At 45.8% G+C, this 23,581-nt stretch overlaps 1 protein-coding gene across 1 annotated transcript; it reads left to right on the top strand.

Moving 5' to 3' along the window:
- Positions 1–31: 31 nt before the first annotated feature.
- On the top strand, positions 32–21,847 carry kcnj19a (potassium inwardly rectifying channel subfamily J member 19a). The gene is made up of 3 exons (XM_086176169.1): positions 32–1,048; positions 12,869–13,085; positions 20,070–21,847. Exons 1-3 carry the CDS (start codon positions 383–385, stop codon positions 20,732–20,734), a joined length of 1,548 nt encoding a protein of 515 aa, XP_086032295.1. The 5' UTR covers positions 32–382; the 3' UTR covers positions 20,735–21,847.
- Positions 21,848–23,581: the final 1,734 nt, after the last annotated feature.

Raw genomic sequence — 23,581 nt, 5'->3', positions numbered from 1 at the left:
GTGCCGTGTAACGCCCCCTTCCTCCCCCTCCCTCCTCCCCCTTCCCTGTACTCTCCTCCTCATCCTCCACGGCTCTCCAGAAGCTGTGGATGGCGAGCGGCTCCGGAGGCTGAGACGAGCGCGTCGCTCCGCCGGGCCAAGTCAAGCCGATTCAGCCTATATATTTACTGAAATAGAAACATTTTGCGATTTAAAGTGCTGATATATACCGTTTTTTATTTTTTTTTAACATTTACATTACATTTTTAAACGGTTTCGGTCCGTGCGCGGTCAAGTGCCCCATGGCTCCTTTTACGCACTGCAGGTAACCGCTGCCGGGCAGCCCGGGGGACATGCTCTGAGCGCCGGCTCTCTCCTCCCGACCGGCCCCACCGGAGACCAAATGGCAGCACTCCGTAGAAAATTCGGCGAGGACTACCAGGTGGTGAACACGAACCGGGCGAGCGGCTTCGCGGCGCCGGTGAAGAAGAAGCGGCAGCGCTTCGTGGAGAAGAACGGCCGCTGCAACGTGCAGCACGGGAACCTCGGCGGAGAGACCAGCCGGTACCTGTCCGACCTCTTCACCACCCTGGTGGACCTCAAGTGGAGATGGAACCTGCTCATCTTCATCCTGACCTACACCATCGCCTGGCTGGTCATGGCATCCATGTGGTGGATCATCGCCTACATCCGCGGGGACCTGAATCACGGCCACGACTCGTCCTACACGCCGTGCGTGGCCAACGTGTACAACTTCCCGTCGGCTTTTCTGTTCTTCATCGAGACCGAGGCCACGATCGGATACGGATACCGTTACATCACGGAGAAGTGTCCGGAGGGCATCATCCTCTTCCTCTTCCAGTCGCTGCTGGGCTCCATCGTGGACGCTTTCCTCATCGGCTGCATGTTCATCAAGATGTCCCAGCCCAAGAAGCGCGCCGAGACGCTCATGTTCAGCCAGGACGCCGTGATCTCCCAGCGTGACGGGAAACTCTGCCTCATGTTCCGCGTGGGGAACCTGCGCAACAGCCACATGGTATCCGCGCAGATCAGGTGCAAACTCATAAAGGTAAGCGTAAATATCCACACACGGGGGTGCACGACATCGAAGCAGGTGGGATGGAGTGGATTTCATGTCAAAGAATCGATTGCATTCCACTTTATTGGCAGTTTCCTGATCGAACCACAAGTGCAGATATCAGAAATAAATTAACCAAATGTGCATGGTATATTATGCCAATTATTTACTAGTGATTTACAGATTGGGTGCTATCGATCTGCCAGAAGGACATTACATATTAGAAAAAAAGAGGAAACTCCAATTGAAACAGGCTTTTTCAAATCTGTCACTTCTCCTCCATTCAATTCAAATATTGAAATAAAGCCGCTCGATTCAGACCCAAACCCCCTCGTCCCCGCACCACCCTGTTTACAACACATGCCTTGTTCAACAAATCTGGCTTATGGGTATCATTACCATAATCCGGCAGCTGCAGGATGCAGAGGCCAGGTGGCGGCCAGGTGCCTCCCCATCAACAGCAGGAGTAGAGGTGAGGCCGCCGGGCGCCGCCGCCTGGAGGGTCAGTTCGACGACCCCCGGCCACACCTGGTCAGCCAGGTGGGGAAGGCAAGGGTGAAGTTCGGCTGAGAATCACCAGCGAGAGGAAAGCTCTGCAAGTTATGTAATGACAGAAGCTTTTTAGTCAGCAGGCTTTCTGCACACCGGATGGAATCCCGAGTTCCAGACCAATACACTATGGGGCATGACTAATAAACCTCCCATTCTGGAAATAATAATAATAATTAAAAAAAAAAGAGCTACAAAGCAGAAAGTTGCCCTTAAAGAGTAAAATGACTCCCTCCTCTTTTAATGATCATAATTGAGCTCCTTCCAGCCATATCCGTGTTCAATGTGCAAAATGGGCCGTAAAATAAAGAAGAGGGAAAAAAAAAAGACAAGCAGCATTAGTGAGGTGCTCGGCGCGTGTATTTTGCTTAGTGTGTGTGCGCGCGCGCGCGTGTGTGTGTGTGTGTGTGTACTCTCCTCTGCATCAGCCACATCCAGCACAGCCTTGGTCAGCCTAATGATGCATGCAGGCAGGCAGAGGGAGGCAGGGTGGAGGGGGTGGGAGTGGGAGTGGGAGTGGGAACGACACTCCACGTTCACAGGCCAGCCAAAAACTCACAAGCATTAAGTGCAGCCGCACACGCACCTCCCAATTTCCCCCCGCGAGATTGAGTCGTAAACGCGCAGCATCCTAATCAGAGGTGCCATCAGTAAAGCTTCATCACCCCTCTTCATCTTCACATGCAGAGTTTGTGTTTTTTTTTTTTGTTTGTTTGTTTGTTTTTTTTAATTTTTTTGCCTTTTTTTCTCTCCCCAAAACAAAGGCACACAGAAATCACAACCAGCTGTAAAACAGTCATTACAACAAAAGCCTCCCGAAGAGCAGACGAGAGCAGATGCGAGAACATGATCCAGCCCCCGGGGGGTTGTAGGGGGGTTCTTTTCAAATTTGATTTTATTTTATTTACTTTAGTTTTTGTGCGGTTCCCAACCCCCTACTACCTCTGTCTCCGGACTACAATCAATATACATTTCCAGAGCTTTGTTTCCAGCCTCACATCATTTTACACCGCAGCTCTCTGTGAAACACAATAAATACAGCATCCACTCCGTGCTCCTGATTTTCCTTTTCTTTCTTTCTTTTTTTTATATTTTAGCTCCGGGGCTTTGTGGTCTAACCTTGTTCTTTCGCTTCAAAGACTCTCTGACTGAGCCTGAATTTTTGCAGCAGCTCTGCCAGAGAAAAGAGCACGAAAATACAAAGTGACTCATCCTGCATGAGCATCAGCAAGGTTTTTGGCTGAGCACACCTTTAGACGGTACATGCTACATGCAATGTTTTTGAAAAGGTAGATAAATAAAGGAGTCTCGGGGTAAAATATGGCAGAGCTCTGGCTGCAGTCCCTGTGCAGGAATGTTGGTGGTGCTATTGAACTATAACCTTCCTCAAGTTGAGTCTCATCATTCACCATAAACAGACGTCACTGGCAGCGGGACTTGAAACAGCATGTGTGTATATGTGTGTGTGTGTGTGTGTGTTTGTGTGTGTGTGCAAAGGCTTGTGTGAAAAATTTTAACATAAAGTGGTACTAAAACAGAAAAGCCAGTTGAACAACTTTCCTCTAAAAGTTCATGTTTGCTGATCTTCCGTAAATCAAACAGCGATTTTATTATGATACCAAATTGGGTGTAATTAAATTCAAATCTATCTCGGGGCGCAGAGGTGCTTTTCTTTGAATTGAAGTGCCTGTCAGATGTTTGAAATCTATCCGCGGCAACTTCCGGGGATGAAACTCAGCTGCCTCCAAAACCCGAGGACTTGCAGAAAAGCCGCTCTTCGCTCCGCTCGAAAGCCTAAGATATGGACGATCAGATCACATTTCAGGCCTGATTCGCTTCAGACAGATCCTCTGAAGCTCTAGGATGACATGCAAACTTGGAATACACACCTCCAACATCTGAGATATTGTGTAACAATCACAAAGACCAAATTGAAAAGAAGTCATTGTGCAGACACCTTCAATTTCCTCCTGCAAAATATAATTCTCTGGGTTTGAATTTCCCTCTGTGTACCACGATCACATCCATGTGACATTTCAAAAACGTGCTTCACAAGTAAAGCTTATTTCTTCCCCTCAGCGGAAACAGCACTAAGACTCCCTGCCGAGGGAGAACCAGGGAAGCGTTAGAGGATTTCTGTCTGGGTTTGTCCATGGGCTCCAGATACTACGCCTTCTTTTTAGAGATTGTTCTTCCGCAGGAGTTTTTTTCCCAGCCATTACTATCATTTCTTTTCATGCAACTTCAACCAGAACACCCCTGGAGGGACTTCTCTTGGGGCTGCTGGGACAAAACACTATGCAAGACATGTCATTGCAAACTAACGTCCGATAAAAGTCCAAAGAAACCGCTAGAATAAACCCTTGATATCGTGTGTAGATTCTCCACAGAGGTTTTCGCCTCCTTCTTTGATTCAGATTTTGCCTTAGCGTCTTGAATCCATAACTAGTCTACAAATGCGCGGAGCTCCATTTGATGCAGATTAAACGATTTTAGATGAAACCAACATTATGTTCTTCGTGTTCTGATATTTGTAAAACTAAATATTCCATCAGGATATACATTTGGACAAGTCTGCTGCCCTCAGGCTGTTGTTGTATTGTACCGGCCTGTCACTCCCAGAGCTGTCACCCCAGTGCTGTGCTCACTCCACACACGAGCTGACCTTTGGTTGAGAGTGTGCCCCTGGCCCTCTGCCCGCACCTTGATACAAGACTCCCACCTTGTTCTGTCGCCGATAAAAGCTTGGGGAAATATTGCGTCAAAGGGGGAGCGCCCGGCTTCAGCCAAGCACAGCGACGTGATTTGTGGAAGCACGAAGGCAAATACTTGGGGTTTCAATCAGAAATAGGTGTCTTCCTACAGACTGCAGAAGCAGCACAAAAAAAGAAGAGATGGCCTCCGCAGCAGCAGCTAGAGGAATCAAACTAACTGCCAGTAGTGGATGATGGAATAGCAGTCAGAGAGGCTTTTGCCAGGTATGGAGCAGCTCAGGTGCAGCAGAGAGTCTATTCTTCTCATGTTTATGTCAGAAACCCCCTCCCTATTCACACCTGCAGAGATTTAACCAGCTTCAAATCCGAAGGGGGGAGTAGCCTAAAGCCAAGCTATCAATGGACTGCGGTTAGAACCCGGCTCTGGGAAAGGTGTCCCAGTTTGACGGACTGCTGAGGCCTGTGGCAAAACACAATCAGCTCATGGGGATCAATGCCCTGAAACAGGAAGTGCTGTTTTTTATTTTTTGTTTGTTGTTGTCGCTATTTTTGTCCGGGATCGAAACGAGTGAGAATAAAAGTAGAGGCAATGGTCAGTGTGTCGACAGAAGTTGCATGGTGTCGGGTCGGGGGGGGCTCTGCTGGAGCATTGCGGCGGAAATACAGTGTAGAAAGTCCACCGGGTGCCGTCACAAAGATTCCCCAGCGTTATGAAGCCGAGACGCAGCTTTGTGCTGAATATGCGGCAGCCTCAGCAGGTATCAGAGCAACGCCAAGTTGCGAAAAAAAAAAAGTGTACAGAGGAGCCGGAGTGAGAGTGCGAAAGAAATAAAATAGATAAACTTTTTTTATTCACCCCCTCCCTCAATAATCCCATTCTCTGAGCAGCATCTCCTGCCTCGGAGATATACTGGGGGAGAAATTCCTTTTTGGTGGCGCATCTCCCGTGCAGATTGCACCCTGAGCTACATGCAGACGGTTATCACAAGCGGAATTGCATTTTCATTCCCTTTCTAAAGAAAAATAGAGATTCCATAATGGCCTGGTTGTGGAGGATTTGAGTCACCGATTACCCATAACCATGTGTGCGTGCCACATAAGAGGATTTTTGCCGTACCTACTCATCACCTCACAGACACTCGGTTTCCTCACAAGCTTTTCGTGCAGGGAAAGTTCTCAATCAGATCCTGATTGGGTTTTCTCCATCCTCATGTTCTTCCCCCGTGCCCATCTGGCCTCAAGTTCGCTTCCAGTTTTCTATCCTCCCCAACAGTCTGCAAACACTCTATAGGTTCATGGAAGACTGTATATTGTTCACTGGTATGAAAAAGTGGGTGAATGGTTTCCACATGTAGCCTTGTGATTGACAGGTGTCCCATCCACGTTAAACCCCTCCTCTCTTCCCCCTTGCTTGTGTGCGGCAATAGCCGAGTAATGAATACATGAATGTTTGTTTTCACCAGGGAGTCATGTCTTGATGTTATGAAGGTGTTGGAAGCTGGGGGTAAAAAATGCGTCCCAATCATTGGGACGTTAGCTGCTCTGATGAGAACCAACCACTGATGGTTCACCTCAGAAAAGGTACGTGGTTTTGTGGGGGGTCCCGGTATGCCAAGGTCTGTCACTGCCCAACAAGCTGCGAGGAAGGTTGAGCAGTTCAGTACCAGTTCAGACATTTGCATAGGGAGTGAAATTGCAGCTCACTCCAGAGAGTTATTACACTAAAACAGCACGCTGACACTCTTGTGCACAGGAACCGGGGCACGTAGACACAAAATAAATACAGTCAATTTCCATAGAGGATTGTGTGCTTCCACAGCCCCCCAAAAAGTTTTGTGAAGCAGTATTAAGACTTCCCAGTGGCCAAAAATCCCCACGGAAAGCATCTGAGTGAGGGAAGGCTTCCCAAATTATCAGGAGCGCATTTACATTTCAAATCAGGTTCCATTCAAATGCAGTAAGAAAAAGCAGAACAACAGGAAGTAACCAGGGTTTACAAAAAAGAAAAAAATTGGGCTGTATTTCATTTGAAGCACTTGAGTGTGGTTTTTTTAAACCTGGAGGGAGATGAATGAATCCGACTGCTGCTTTAAGCCGAAGGATACGGTGATCTTTACAGCGCTCGTCTGGGAGATAAAGAGGAAAAGCTAGCCTGTCGTTTTTTTCGTTTACGCTCGGCTTCTGTTCATTCTGTCCCAGTAAGACGGCTGAATTGATGTGAGTCGTGATGATCACATGGCAGGTGATGGATCTGCCCGGTCCATTTCACTCAGTCTGGGAATCGTTAGCTGAAATGTCAGGCTGTCCTGGCCTTTTTTGAAAACGCGGGCGGTATCTTTTAGCGTGAAAGCTTGTGTGTTTCAACCGGGGCTGTCAGGCGACCCGATTGCTTGCAATCTCCGCCGCCCCCTCTTCGGGCTATTGGGAGATTGATGAGGGCCCGGCAGAGTATGGGCTGATGTTGAGTGGGAAAATCGGCCCACTCTTGGTCGAATCAATTTTATTTATCTCTCTTCTTCAACCGTGAGAATCATTCACACAGCTGATAATCTCTCCCCGTGAGCCTTTCTTTCTGATGGTAATGAGCAGCTTGGGTTGACTAGAGCCACTTTCACACACTTCCTGATAAACTGCTAACAGTGTCCCAGATATCGGGGCACGCCTGCTTGTTATACAAGAAACGAAAAGTATCAAGATAGAACTCCGGCTGCGAACTTTCCCAAAGTTTTAACATGAATAATAAAAATGAATCACAGCACTTTTGCAACACTGCTTACCAGAACACTCACAACCGGTAAACAAAGACTGAGGGTTCCAGGTTGAACCATCACACACGCACACAACCACACTTTACCTGGTGCGATCAGGGTGTCAGTTTTCAGCAAAATACGAATCAACAGGTTCTGTAAAAGAAACAAATTACTCGATGGTTTTATCCAAAAGCTATAACTGATGAGACGCCGTGTAGCAACTTTTCAAGACGCACTCTAGATATTCCTCCAGCTGTACCCACAGTCACTTTCGGAGCAAAAACGTTATTTGAATACTTTGTTTTGAAAATTCCCCTCCTCAAAGGGAACCTTTTAGTTTTGCACTGACACAGGCAGCAAGGGAGCGCGGTAGGGATTGGCATGACGTGCACCTTAAGTGCCACACTCAAAAACAAACGACCGTGGGCAACATAGAGAGAAAAGTTCCCACGGCATTCATGTTCTGCATGGTGGAAATAATAACCATGGACTATTAAATGTCTTGAAGTGTTGTTATTTCCTCCTTGCACTGTTTTGCCATGTGAAATTCCCGCCATTAGCTAACTCCATACTTATTTTGGTCAAAATGTTTATGTTTTGCAGTGAGCCCTGGAAACCCCTCTGTGGTGTAGCACGCAAGAAGAGCTCAGACCTCTTTGTTGGTCCACTTCTTGCTGGTTCTGTCCATTTATTGCAAGTTCTGAGAAAAACAGCCGACCAGTTACACCAATAGTTTTTAAAAATGACACTCAGATGTCTGCAAGAAGTATCTCCTAACGGACGTGGCTTATGAGTTCTACCAATCTTCAAGCACCTGCCTCATAAGAGTTTCAGTTAAACTGAGCTAAAATGGTTCGGTTCTAGGAACTGAAGTCCATGGTCCCTGGCACCTTTGCTGTCCAAATGCACAAAGAAACTGACTTGTTCCTGAGAAGGTTGTAGGGACTGCAAAAAGTTCCTGCAAGGGGCTCGTGTTAGAGTGACCTCTCTGGGGCTTCTGAAAGGGGACCAGCCAGTGTTCTTCCTCATGGTGTCGTGCCTTGGGTGTCTTTAGCGTAGCTTCAACAGTATTACATCTGTACAAACACACACAGACCCATAGAAACAGCTAAGCTTGACCAGGTGTCTTGTGTTTGTCTCTAGTACCATATCATGGAGGGCACCTGGTTGTCCACTACGATATGTGGAATTAACTATTATTGGATTCGATCTTGGTTGTTTGTTAGCGTATGTGATTGACTGGCAACCATTCAAGGGTGTAACCCGCCTCTCGCCCGATAGGTTCGGATAGGCTTCAGCATCCCCCACGACCCTGCGTGCAGGATAAGTAGCAGACGATGGATGGATGGGTTAGATCTTGGTTATTTCGCTTAACCAACACTTTTTAACTATTGAAATTTGCCAAAAGCAAAATGTCAGTATCAACAAGAGTAAGGGCAATGCTGCCAAAAGGCCGATGCTTCTGCCCGCCTGTTACGAGCCGACTTGGATTTTTTGATTCTCTCCCCAAAGCATGAGCGCCGTCCCGACTTTGTTATGATTTTTTTTTTAAATAAGAGCCAATGAATTTGTTTTTCCATCTCTATTTGGAGCTTTTAGGCTTCCCGTCTTCCCCCAAAGGGCTTTGTGAAAATGATAAGTCCTCGCGTTGTCTCCATATAGTACATCAGGGAGAACAATTAGTTTATCTGCTGGAACAGTGTCAGATTCACGGGAAAAGAGAGTAGCTCCGCTATCTTGGAATCTTTATGCGGGTAGAGGCGTGGGCGGGTGCCAGCGGGGGATGTGTAAGGAGCTTTGTCTGTCAATGTATGCATACACTCATCCATCTTTTTAATCTTAAGTGACAAAGACAGCGAAATGAAGTAAAATTTCCCTAAGCTAGCTTGCAATAACCCACACGGAAGAATGATGCTGAAGTGCATTCAGAAAACTGAGTACCTGAAAGTGGAACAAAGACCCGCTGACATAAGTCGCTTGCGCCGTAAATCCAGAGGGACAAACTCCTTATTGTTCAAAGGAAGGAGAAATACGGTTCAGTGGCGGTGGGAGGCCTGCTGACTCACCTATTTCACAATGTGATTCTCAGAGGGTTAACCAGTATGGCAATGATCAACTGACGGTCAGGATGGATGGATGGCTTTCCAGCATCTGTGAGACAAAGGCCAGAGGTGCTTAATTCATATTCTGACTCCCACCAGAGTTCAGGGTGAAGTTTGGAATCGTGATGATTTTTTTTTGTAAAATATTGAACTGTACTGACAATTGCTCTTGACAAGACAAATAAAAGTCCAGCAGAACTTCAGTTGCACCCCAATAAAAGTACTTATAAAACATCCATCCATTATCTGTACAGCTTATCCTGCAGTCGTGGCCGTAACGGTGCCGGAGCCGATCTCAGCTGATTGGACAACAGGCGGATCACCGGTCAACTGTCGATCATGGACCAGTAATAGACAAACAACTATTCACTCTCTTATCTATACATCCGGGCATTTAGGTTCTCGAGTCGACCTGTAGGAGTATTTTTTGTACTGTGGGAGGAAACCTGGAGTGAAGAACATGCAAACTCTACAAAGAGAGGCCCCCTGTTGGAATCTAATCAGATATTCCTGATGTGAGGCGGAAGTGCCGCCCTTTTTGTGTCAAAAATATATGAAAGTCTATTTTTTAGAGTGAAATTCTGTTCATTCATTCATTCATTACCCATAATTTTGCTCACAGGGGTCTTGAGCCAATCGCAGCAGACCGTCGTCCAAGACGCAGGGTCTAACTTGGACCCGTCAATCACGGGGCCTCGTTCCCTTACTCATTCACACTCATGGACAATTTTGAGTCTTCAATGAACCTTAAGATAATATTTTGAATGTAGATGGAGAACATGGAGAGAACCCAGTCAAAAACCGACCTCCCTGCTGTCCGGTGGGATTGCTAGTCACTGTGTGAAACACCCTTTGCCTCAGATCGTGGCCCAGTGGTTTCAAACGTCACTTTTGTGCCATTTTTTCTGGTATATCAGCCTGACCGTTGTCACCGAGCCACTAAGTTTGTGGCTTTACCAAGTATATCTCTAATAACGATAACGGTTGATAAACGCTCAAGAAGAAAATTGCCTTTTTCTGTCTGGATTTGTGAGTATGCGCATTTACAGGATGAAACAATAGCTACAGAAATGACAGAAAGGGGGAAAGATAGCGTGGGCCTGTGTGTGTCTGCGTGGGAGAGCTCTGTAATTATTATCAACCCTGTCGTAGAGGAATAATGCGGGAGGGGGCTGTCAAATCTGAGTTATTAGTCGGAGGTGTAATAAAACAGCAGCAGGACCAGGGAAGATGAAGCGTTTCCTTTTAACTGACAGAGAAATAGACAAAAACTCAAACGAGCTCTGAAACACTCTCTTTCTACTTTTGCTCGATTCTACCTTTTTTCCAAGCTGACAAAAATGAAAAAAGTGAAAAATTCGAAAAACAAAAAAACAGCAGAAGGGTTTTGAATGTAAGTGAGCCCGCAGGAACGAGGGAAAACACGCCGCTGAGCGGAGGGAAGCAGGTCGGGGGGAGGGAAAGTGAGCAGATGGATTAGACTGAGTAAGACAGGAAGAAAAAAATACTTTGGAGATCCCTGACCCTCTTCTTCGACGTCGTCTAGGCAGCTAAATGCTTCCGCACCAGTTAGCGCTCGGTGGGCGAGGCCTGTCCGAGCGCCGCTTCCTCAAACACCCGTCTGCACGTCGCGTCTGGAAGCTGACGTGAAGCACCAAGTCTGCAGCCGCAGCGGTCGGGGGGGGGGGGAGAGATCTTGCATCATTTATTTTGTACAATTTGCCTCTTTCGGGCGGCTGGAATAATAAAGAACTCCAGGAGACATGTTGAATGATACAACCGTCCTTCAAAGTATAAAACATTAACAAGCCTCTCACATGTTGGTTTTTCTTTGCCAGAATCCTCAAACTTGCCTTTCCTCCCTTCGTCTCAGCACAGATATGCAATCCACAAATGGATCTGCGGAGGCTGCGCTCCTTTCAAAAGAGCAACTCTTTGGCAGGATGCTTTCCGCCTCGGTGAGCTATCGTTTCTCGGGGCTCCGCTTTGATGATCCGACGGGTTTTCAGGGCCGCGGTCGAATTCACCCTCCGCTCGTTTTTTACGGTTGAAGGATGTGAACTCCGCGCCAGGGGGCTCGGTTCACCGGGCTCATCTCGAAGTTTGTTGGACGATTCGCAGATGGAGTAGTCTGCAACCTGCTGTCATGGCTGCCAGAGGGTCAGATGACGCCTGGGCACGTCACCAGTTTAACCAGCATTGAGACAGACAGCTGATAACATTGTTAGATAGAAAAGAGAAAATATTACCCGAAAAAAAGCACATCCAATTAAAAATATGCTTTTGATATATTAATGTGCACTTTATATCGCTACAGATACGCATATTACACTAACAGTCACTGAAAACACAAAGTCGATGAACAGCTCTAGCGGTCCTGAGTTGTTGACTGTCCCAATTTTCTCACAGTTGATCACCTGTGTTCCAGTCGCGCTGGTGTCATTTTTCCTTGATATTTTGGTTTGGGTTTGTCACTCTGAGGTGACTTAGATGGAAAAAATTTGAAAGAGAGGCGTCTGGAGATGTCTGTGTGTGTGTGTTTGTGTGTGTGTGTGTGTGTGTGTGTGTGTGTGTGTTTGTGTACCCCTAAGATATCATTCATACATGCATCGTGGAATTAGACCTGGTTTGAAGAGCTCAGGTAATTGCTGTAATTCATAGTTGCCTGAATTTGTAAACAGTCTAGTCTAAACACTCTATAATGAGGGTATGTTCTAAATTCACCGTCAGAGCACACACACACATACACACACACACACACACACTCAAACAAACATACACACCAAGCAGTGCATTGGCATGCAGGTGCGTTTGCGAATCTGAAGTTCCACAAGGCGGATGCAGTTTCCAGTGCAGACTAGTAGCACTGCTAGCTGCGCTCAGACTCCGGTTTCAAGTTTTCACATTGTAACAAAACTGAAAAGCAGACAGGTAAGTGAAAACACTCTGAAACAAACAATTTTATGAAAAATTCTTAATTCTGCTCATTTTCAGCTCAGTAATTTGTCCATTTTAATGGACTTGTCTTACACACTCTTGGAATTTGGGCACTTGGGGTGCCCCGCACAAAGCTACGGGGTGTGTGATCGATTACACGAGGGGGAAAAATACAGAGTTTGGCATTCCTTTGTCGTCCCGTGATGCATTCCCGCGGGTAAATTTGAACCAATTTCCTTCACTACCATATTTCTCGTGTCCCCTAAAGCTTGCCTGCTCGGCTAACCTAGCACAACGTCAGTTACCGTAGCTAGTTGCTAGTTGGTCGTTCAGAGACTTGGGAAAAGCCTTATAGAGTTGGAAAAAACTCCCCCAAAGTGATTTCAGTAAGTTTGACAAAGCCAAACAGAAGACCTTGTATTTTGTTTTGTTTTTGTTTCATATTGAGCTAATTTGGCGTTGCTCGAAGGTCGTGGTGGATTGACAGGTCGACAACAGACTTTGCAACAGAATCTTACCGAGGCTTTTTCTCCCTTTATTGCCAGCTAGTGTCGACATTAGATCATTGGATCTACTTCAAAAGTTTCGTGACAATTTTGGATTTATTGCACTAGTGGGCTCACCCGTAATCCTAATTTGTCACTCATTTCAACTATTCTCTGATGTTATGCCGAAAGAAGTCATCCTGTATTTTGTCTGCCCTGGTTTTTCCTCTTGAATTTACAACTATCTCTGCTTTTGTCTCCGTGCCTCCCTTAGTCACGACAGACACCGGAGGGGGAGTTCCTGCCCCTGGACCAGTGTGAGCTGGATGTGGGTTTCGGAACCGGTGCCGACCAGCTCTTCTTGGTCTCCCCTCTCACCATTTGCCACGAAATCAACCCCAAGAGCCCCTTCTTCGACCTGTCCCAGCGTTCGCTCATGAATGAGCAGTTTGAGATCGTCGTCATCCTGGAGGGCATCGTGGAGACCACTGGTGAGGACTCCCTCGTCTAACTCACATTCTACATTACTCCAGCCCTTCAATCTAACATTTTTTTACTTTTTCCTCTTTGTATCTTACGATCTTAAACGCAATCCTTTGTGTCGGTATCAGCCCAGATTAGGCTGGCGTTACTCCTAATCCAGATTCTGAAATCTCACTTATCTGCCACTTTGGCATGTTTGAAGAACACAACAGCTGGGAAAACAGGCAAAGAGCGACGTCAACACATTAGACTGACATGCTGATTGAATTATGCTGGGTATTTTATTACTGCAGGATTGGTTTATACCCACTCTATGCATAATAAAAGCCTGTGGTTATGGATGCGTGTCAGTTTGATGAACGAGCCGGTGGGGAGGGGGTTAGTAAAAGTTACAGTACACGCACCCCGAACCCCCTCCTTCATACGACAGCTGAGAACAGAGGTAATTTTGAGCCCCTGAAATATTCAGTCTCTTATAGCGGGGCCGGAACGAACTCCGCTGTAAAAGACAGGCGGCGCTGCTGGAGTAGGCCCCCGCAACAAACACCCCTCTCTCTGTTGCATATTTAACGGAACGATTTTCCCCTGAAGTCCAATACAAATAAATCTCGCCCGCTCACTCGCTCTCTCTCCCTCTTATCCGACTTAATAATCCTCACGTCTCCCACCGCTGCAGGAGAAACCACAGTGCTGGCGGGAGGGAGGGGTCGGCGGCGAACACGGTCCGTGTTTTCTCTGAAACGCCATCAGGTGTTCTGTGATGTTGCTGAGCGGAGCGGGTTTGATGTAGGACACCCCGATGGCGCTGCCTTCCTCCGGGCGACGACATCCTGTCACGCTCACACTGCATCAGCATTAATTGGAACAGACCAGCTCCGGTGATTTTCATATTTCCACCACAAGACGTTTGCCCTTGTTGCCAGTGGGTGACTTGTGACGTCACAAATCATTTGCCCTTTGCCCATTTTTGAAAAACATTTCTTTATACAGGTAACTAGCGAAATGCCTTTCTTGTTTGACCTCATGTTATCATACCATCATTTGATCACCTAGCCTTGTAAACACTGAAAAAAGTCTTAAAAGAAAAAACAACCGCCCTCACTCTCCTTGTCACTAAAAGTGGGTTGGAAAAATAATTTTTGTTTATGTTTTTTTGCTTTGAGACGATCAGAACTATATTAAAAACTATTTTAGCTTGCCGGGGGAAATATAAGCGAGCAATCTAATGTTTGCTGAACGTTTCAATCAGCATCCCCAACCTCGAGGGCTGATTTCAACAATGTCACTTCCTTGCCAGGAAACGTCTGCCCTCATAAAGATGGCAAACTAACCCAGCTGGAGAAGGGCGTCCACACTAACCCTCCATCATCCTTAATAACATGCTGAGGAGCAAGGCCGACTGTCTGGTCAGTGCCCACGCTCAGCTCTCATTACCATAATACTAGAACTATAATCAACACAGTATTTATGTCTGCAACTTATAGATGGTGATAAACCAATAACGCCAGCTCTTGAAGTCGGGGGTCAGGTTTCTCAGAACAGGAAGCGACTGTTGGTCCGCCTCAACAATTATTACTAAATTATGAAGGCGTGATATTCAAAGTGTGCCAAACAAGGTAGTTAGTGAAAATTAGCACATCTGAAACATGCCAAAGGAAGCATATAAAAGTTGTCATCTGATCATTAAGTCATCACTGAAGCCATCTTCACTGCTAGCATCATCACCACAGTGTTTGTTTGTTTTTTTTTGTTACCATTTTCAAGATTCACAGCGTGTATTGTCATGTGTACAGTCTGGAAATGTGTTTCCCTGCACAGTGAAAACAAATGTAAACAGTGCAGAGAAATTTAAAGAGTAGTAACAGGATGTATAATTTGAAAGAAAGAATGGAATTGAAATGTAAACAGTTATGTTCACCGGATGTGCACGTTCAGAAAGTGCTGATTGAGCACTCCTGGCTAAGATACTCTTTTGGATTGCCAAGAGTTAGCAGTGTGGCTAACCACCAGGCATCATGAACACGTAGAGCTCAGACGCTAACGGGGGAAAGTGTGCGAACATCTCACCCTCCATTGCGCTTCACTACAGGAATCACCAAGGCTAAAGTTTTAAAATAAAAAGGCGGTAGGGGACAGTAGGAATGACATTCAGTGGTGAACTTGCAACATGCCCACTGGTGTCAACAGTCACGTGACCTGACGTTTCCACAGTTTGCATCAGAAAATGTACAACAGCAGTGTGTGTGATGCACAATTATCGTTGCAATTTTCTGCACAAAGACCACTTTAGCAAAAAGCAGACCTCCACTGCACGTGTGTGAGAACCATGGTGGCCAGCAGGCCTCCTCAGCATCAACACTGACTGACACGTTCACAAACAAATCACCGCTGAGACGGTGATCTTCTTATTTGGGTTAGTAACAATGAACGGGGACAAAACATGAATTATGTTTTGTAAGGATAACAACACCAGGGGGCTGGAGGAGGGGAGGATAATAGAGGGCCTGAGACAGCCTGCTGTCGATCAAATGAATACCAGCTTGTTGATGTACTGGCAGAAAAGAAAGGAAGATAACCGTGTTGCCGGATGGCTGGTCCAGCCCTGTATGTGAGGGGCAAGCGAGAGGACTTTGACTTTGGTGTTTTCAAATAAGACGCAACATTTCTCTCAAGATGTCACTCTGTGGTGTCACTGCTGGGCAGCCGGAGTTCAGTTGGTAGGGTGGCAACCTTCCAATCGGACGATCGGCGGTTCGATCTCCGGCTCCTTCATCTCCGCATGCCAAAGTGTCTCGGGCAAGACGCTAAACCCGTAGTTGCTCCCAATGGTATGCTTAGCGCCTTGCGTGGTAGTTCTGCGTCCATCAGTGTGTGATTGTGTATGTGAATGTGATCCTGTGAAAAGTGCTTTGGAACCAAAAGGTGATGGAGTCGCTGTATAAGTGGGGACCATCTACCGTTAACCCTGTGAGAGAGAACCATGGGGGAGCCCTCCTTTTTTCCATTTATGTCTGATGACATCATGGATCATTTTGTGAGGATTAATGGCTGCCTGACCGTCTCTTTTCACCTCCATAAACTCATCACCATGACGTCAGGCTCAAGGTCAATGAACTCACTCCACCCTCTTTGGGACTGGACTGGAGTCACTTCCACATCCTCTCAGTCTTTTATATTTGTGTCCTTTAATTTTTCAAAGCATCAAATGCAGATTTTTAATGTCTGCGTGTAATTTATTCATCGCGCTGTGGTTATATAATTCGTTCAGAAATACTTTAGGGTGCACGTTAAATTATAAATCCTATCATCAACGCTGATATTGTCATTTCCATTCCGAACGCAGGCGGCTCTGAAGCCAGCAAGAGAAACGGAGCATTGGCCTTTTTCCTTGAAAATGAACCGTCTTCTTCTAAATTCTGAAAAAGTATGTGACCAATCAGCAGTAAGATTGTGCTGTGAAGACGGAATAAATTGCTTTCGCGGTTAAAGTATTGGCCGCTTAATGTTCGGTGACACGTCCCGACCGGGTCGACCATCATCTCCTGTCTCATCTCTTCCTCGCTTCCTCTAAGAAAAGTACCGAACCTTCCAATGAAATCTTGCCAACAAATCTCGACTCTGTATTCAAACACCTCGTTCTTCTTTTTTGCCTCCGCTGATGTGAAAACAGCAAAGCTGCTAGGTCGGACGTGCGCTCTCATTACACTGAGAGCCACTGCTCTGAGTCAGTACCATGCAATCCCAAACTCAGAGGGTTTTGTCTGCTCAGAATAGCTTTGCGCTCCCAAGAACATTTCAAACGGATGAAATGGTTTGTTTATTATGCCTTTTAAAAACGGTCATTTGTGCCATTAGACTTTCTTGTGCCGTGACAGCCAGCGAGTAAAAATACAGTTATGTTTACGTAGATTGTCTTTATATTTCAGGGGGTGATAATCCCCTCCGTCATTTCTGCTCGGTCCCATCATCATGTCGATGTATTGATAGGAGATAACAGTATTTATTTTCTTTTTCTGTTGTCCAAAGCGTCAAATGGTCCATTGGTGTGTGACTGCCTGTTCTGCTCAGTCTGCACAGCAGACAGCAGCTTCAAGGAGCCTCTGTCAACGTGAAAAGTGAAATGATCTGAACCGTCTAAAATCGGGTTCTGTCAGTACTGTTGACAAAACGCCCAAATGCCTTCGCTCCAGACCAAACGAATTTCTTCTCACTCTGCAGGTCCATCCCACTCCTCAGTCTGCGATGGTTTCCCTGACACGGATCGACTCACAATATCTTAGGTAGAGTTGGGATTGAATCTAATGGCCACTAGGTTATATTTTTCGAAATGCAAGATAGCAGCCTCTGCTGAAGTGAAGCAAATGACCTGCAATGTAATCAAAAATGACTTTATGTATTGAGAGACATTTTTGTTGGGACCAGCAACTTGTGGCGGTGTGTATTGGAAAGTCTTAACTGTCCGGGGTTAAGGCTGAAAAAGATCAGTGGTTCCTTTGGACAAAAGTAGTTACAAAATGATTGAATGTTAAGTAGAGTGACTATAAGTTTTTGAAAAAACAGATAATGTAGAAAACAAATAGCCCTTGTTGAAGCACTTCTAATGGATTACTGGACATTCTTCCTCTCTCCTCCCATCATTCATTCATTCTTTCTACTATTTATTTCACAAACACAAACAGTGCAGTGCTCGTCCTTGAACTAATCCTTTCTGACATCGGAGCAAGAGGCACGGTGTATCCCAGACATTTCAGCTGTCAATCACAGAGCCTGGAGAGACATCCAATCATTCACACCGAAGGACAATTTAGAGTCTTGAGACTTTTTCAAGCCGTTATAGACAGTCAGCCAACTTTCACTTGAAGTCAGTTTTACGTGTGTGTACGAATGCCTGAGGTCCATATGTGTGTGTGTGTGAGTGTGTGTGCATATTACTTTTCCTTGTCCTCCATCCCTCCGAGTCATCCCCTATGGGCCATCTCTCCCAACAACTGACTTGTTTTCATTGTAGAGCCAATTGACCATCAGTCATGCCATTTTATTTTGAAAATGTCACAAATATCCAGATGCCTCTTGCCATGTCTTTGTACTACTCGCTATTCTTGCTATAGATTCAGAGACCAAATTAAAAAAAAAAACGCCACCACAGCTGTAGTAAGGTGCATGTAAATACAGCATAATTTGTCATCCTTTCCAGAGAGGGAAGATTAGTCAACGCTCTGCCAACCCGCTTTGCCTGTCCCTGCGGATCAAGACTCTTCCTGCCCCGTCCACATCCTGTTCATCTTTGCGGTCCAACAAACTTGCTCTACCCGTACACTGTACTTTCCCTTATTCGCAGATGATGCACCCCTCATGCCCATGCAAATGTTGCATCTCTGTCTTTGCCCCATTTAAAATTCCTCCGGGGTCGGGCAGAGACCCGGGGAGAAGCTGATGCATCAGGACGTGTCAGGGAAACAGCAGCGGTAAAAAGGCTGCGGGCAAGAATTTGAAAATCCTCCTCCAGGGATGCCATCATCCTCATTGTTGTCCTAAGAGTTTGTATATCTTAAATATTAAACAGCTCATGACGCACCAGCCTCACCGCCATCTTGAGCAGCTCCAGTCAGCGGTCATGAAGACACGATCGGACCGCTGAGTCGGACAGATGGATTGGTCTCACCCTTGCGATGAAAGTCAGCCTTTGGGCTAATTAAGAACAAATGTGACCTTTGTGCAGATGCGGGACTGTTGAAGGTTTTGTTCGGGATGAAGATGAGTAGTGAGCCTGGAATAGCATCAGGGTATGACATAACACGGCACGCATCCCTCAGAGGGACGGGATCAGACTCCTACTCGGGAGCCGGTTGGAGTGTTTTACGGGGAAGCTCGGGTTGCGGAGGAGCCATTGGATACGAAAAATAAAAGCACTAAATGCTTATTGATTATGAAGGGCCCAAAACAAAAAATAAAGAAGACATATTTTTACAAACCTAAGGTCAGAGGGCAGAGAAGTGGAGTTTGTAAGAGGTGGAAACAGACACACGCGTCGACACAAACAGTATTACGTCATCATTAAATGTAAAATATGAAGAATAATGAAAAAGATGGCTGGAGTCAGCATGCAGCTACTGCATGTTATTCTTATTTTGCTGCCAACTGCCAGTAAGCCTCGTTAAAATTAAATGCTTAGGTTACTTAAAAGATCAACCGTAAACTAATGTGTCAGTAAATAACCCACAGGATGCAGATAGTGTTTTGAAAAATTGCACTTGTGGGTGATATCATGCACATCAATATTTACTCATTGTACCGGTAGATCAGGATCATTTGTTATTTGACTGACGCACCAGGATACATCCCATGTAACGGCGGTGAGATTGATTCAAGGATCAATCTGTAACCCAACTACAAGTTTCTTCAGGAACTGTGTACAGAAGAGCACGCCGTTATTTTCTCTGGTCGGTTAATCAGACGGAAAAAGACAGAGAATTTATGTCAGCGATCTTCACCATTATGGTGCGGCATGTAGAGACAGGGTCTGCGGATTTGTCCGCCAATGAAGGAAGGCCGCTGGGTGTCAGGGTGTAATTCTCCGATCAGGTTAAACAAAGGGGGATTTACGGAACGGGCGACGGCAAAACTCAATATCTATTCATATTAATGTGAGGAAATCAGAAACTGTCGAGTTAGGCCATCACCCTGCTCGGGCTCCTGCCACAGTTCATTTAATCTGATGTGCTCGGGATATGAAAAGACGAAGTCTGCATCTGTGAAGCGTTTTATACGGAATTGGACGGCATCGCTCGATGGATTTACTGGCATGAGAGTGTTTCAAAACCCACACAATGTGACCGAGGCAGTAATTCAATAAGCATTAGAGAGCAGAATGAAATCATCGCAGGGGATACAACCCTGTTTTGTTCAACTTTATCAGCCAATAACAGTTTTAATGGACTTTCCCGTTTAATGACAGATGTTTGAATTATTACACCGCCGTATTTCTCTCCTAGGTATGACATGCCAGGCGCGGACTTCGTATACTGAGGACGAGGTGCTGTGGGGTCATCGATTCTTGCCGGTGATGTCACTGGAGGAGGGCTTCTTCAGAGTGGACTACTCCCAGTTCCACAGCACGTTCGAGGTACCGACACCTTCGTACAGCGTCAAGGAGCATGAGGAGAAGAACTCCCTGCCATCGCCCCTGTCCACTCCCACCCCCGCACTGACTGAGAGCCACGGCGCTCACCGTGACCGGGTGTTTTCCGTGGATTGCATCAACACCTCGGACGACAGAGGCCGCCACGGCGGCGCCGGGGGTCGGCTACCGAGCAAGCTTCAGAGGATGAGTTCTTCCGGCAAGGAGGACCTGCAAAGGAAGGTGCTAATGCTGAGCTCCCAGCACTCGGAGAAGGCCTGCAGTACGGGGGACCTGCCCCTGAAGCTCCAGCGCCTCAGCTCCTCGTCCGGCCCAGAGGCAGAGAACCGGCTGCAGCTCAAGTCCCTCAAGGTGGGCTTCGAACCCATGACTCAGTCCACCGGGGACCTTTACCACCACAGCCTGCCAGCTCCTCTGTCCCCGGCCCCCGGCCCCATGCACAGCCCCCTCCTCTCAGCCGGCGGAAGGCCGGAGGACAACCTGCCGGCAAAGCTGCGCAAGATGAACGCTGACCGCTGACGCCCCGCACGCAGGGACGCTAGCCCTCCCTGAGCCGGGCGGGGGGAGATCTGCATGGAAACAGGTTTTGGACTCGAGCGCCGGGAGACATGGCGCAGCGAGAACATGGTTTAGTTCCAGGTTGTTTTGTTTTTGTTTGTTTTTTTTTCCAGAGATACAACCTTGACTTGAATTACTGTGATTTGTGTTCGGTGGCGAAAGGCATTCATACGGGCTTCTTTTACTACAAAGAAACAAACTTCATAGTAGCAGCTCGTGTTTTAGACTGAACCAGTTTGGCATCACCTTGGAATTTTCCAGAGAGTACACTTTTAACCTTCTTGTATGAACATGTGCGTTTGAAATATTTATCAGTACCGACTGGGACTTGAATACATGCGCCACACAAGGAGCGAGTAGTATTTTTATTGTTAGGAAACCAATAAAGAGGTATTTTAAAAAAAGTACAAAGAATGTAAGTATTTTATGTAACAAAGTATTTTTAAGTACCTGGTAAAAAAAAAAAAACCCTTATGAGAGGAAATGGAAGATGGAGTAAACCTCATGTATTTTGAAAGTTCCAGGTACCTACATTGTGTTTCAGTGAGAAGTGAAAACAGATAATACTATCGTTTTTTTCTAAGTACTGCATACCCACATTGTATTTTATTGGATGAGTAAGAGATATTTTATTGCAAGAGTTTATTAAGTACTGGTTACAGTATTCTAAGAGAAAATCTGTACATATTTTATTGTAACTATTTTGTAAATACCAGGTACCTACAAGGTATTTTGTTCCATCATATCTGCATTCAAGTACCAGTGGGAACTGATAAGTTGGATGTGTGTGGAAGGATTTGTGCGAAAGAACAACATACTTTCTGGGAAATTACTATGATTAGTTAGTATTGTTTTCGCAATGAAACATGAGCTGTATTATGAAATGTTACAGATTAACACACACACAAATCCACACACAAACACACACACACAGTGCTAAATGCAAAAAAAAACAATCATTCTGCAAGAGTTGTGCATGTTCAGTGAATGCACCACTTCACTCAATAGTCTACCTTAGTTTTATCGATATATATTAACAATACTGAGCTGATAATAAAATGCTCTTTCAACTTTCTTCTGTGCTTTTTTTTTGTTTGTCATCACACCAACAGCCACGATTCACATCCAATTTGCTCTTTTGCAGAATATCAATGAGACTGAAAAACACGGCTCAGATTTGCAGTTAGCGTCCTTAATTTACAAGCAACACTTCAAACAGCGGCAATCACATAAATCCTGGATGGATGAGGAGCCTTTGAGAGATGCTGGAGGATGAAGGACCGGGCCGTTGCTGAGAGAGAAATACGACGAGAGCCGATTGGTCCTAGTGGACAGGGAGGCGACCTGGTCACCGACATGATCTGTCCACAAAAACGTGAGGTTGGAGAATTTTGCCAAAACAAAGGCTTTTTCAGCAGCAGCTAATCCTTCATTTGACCAAGACAGCAGAGCTGAGATGGGAAAATCAATGACTTGAGGAGAAGATTAATGCTTTGGCTGCAGTGAGCAAAGCTGCCATCACACCTCCGAGGCATGAGCCCAAAATACCTCAAATATCTTATAAGTTATAAATTATGAACATTTAGATATATTCATCCATTTACCCTTCTGAAGAACAGGAACAGCTGGATCCAATCCCAGCCGACAGCGTGTAACCTGGCCAGGTTAGCTGTCAATCATAGGGCTACAGATAGTGACATCCAACCCTTCACCCTCCCATTCACGCCTACGGACAATCTAGAGCAGGGGTGCTCGATACGTTGATTGCGAGCTACCAGTCGATCACAAAGGTAATACTGGTAGATCGCATGACATTAAAAAAATAGACATCAGCCGATCATCCATCCTGTCACTTGATTGATAAACAGGGCCGCTGAGGTCACTGCAGACACACAAACAACGGCGCGAAGTGCAGCAAAACTTGCAAGCTAGTCAGCAAGTTACCTCCGATTTTTAGCCCTCATTTTTTTCTCTTAAATTTAAGACAGGGTATAAAATGAGTGAGGGAGCCGGACCAAGTAAGAATACAAAAATGTATCACTTTCATATGGAATTGGAGAAGGACTTTTTTTCACGATGACATTTTCGTAGTGCGTTCGCCTCATCTGCTGGTCTACCATCGCATTACCAAAGAAGGGTAATGTGGAGCGGCATTTTCAGACTGTTCATGGAAAATAGGACACAAACATCCTGCCAAAAAGCGAGCTGAGAAAGAGAAAAGTGATGGAATTAAAATCCCAGTTGCCCAGACAGCAGTCACTTTTCACACAACATACTTCAAAAACGAATGCCGCGACCGAAGCATCGTTCCGGGTGAGTCACGTCATTGCTGATACAGCTGGCCGTCAGCAGCTACTGTCCGGATAATGATTCAAATCAGTGCAAGTCATCAGAGCGAACGTGGCTCATGACAAAAAAATTTACATATTTATTTTGTGTTGTTTAATATTGGCTCATGAGGTTATGCAAGGTCATATCAACATAGTTTTGCATTTTTGTTGTGGGTAGATCATTTTGACTTGGTCATGTTATAAGTAGCTTGCATGCTGAAAAAGTGTGAGCACCCCTGATTTAGAATCTTCAGTGAACCTACTGACTGTTTTTGGAGTTGGAGGGAGACAGAGAACATGGAGAGAACCAAGGTAGGAGAGCCTGCAGAACCCAATCATGCAGCATTCTGACTCTGAGGTGGAAGTCCAAAGCATCTCACTAACATCTTCATCTTCACACAATTTTTGAATCCTAATGAAAATGTTCAGAAGAAATAGAATAGCCAGTCGGTCCTTGAGGTTCAAAGTGGTTGTCTTG

The sequence above is a fragment of the Fistularia commersonii genome, chromosome 28 (genome assembly GCF_037954325.1).
Source record: "Fistularia commersonii isolate RoL2024-O1a breed Wild chromosome 28, RoL_Fcom_v1.0, whole genome shotgun sequence".
NCBI lineage: Eukaryota > Metazoa > Chordata > Actinopteri > Syngnathiformes > Fistulariidae > Fistularia > Fistularia commersonii.
Note: the sequence above shows the minus strand (reverse complement) of the source record. Positions and strands in the feature narration are given on the sequence as shown.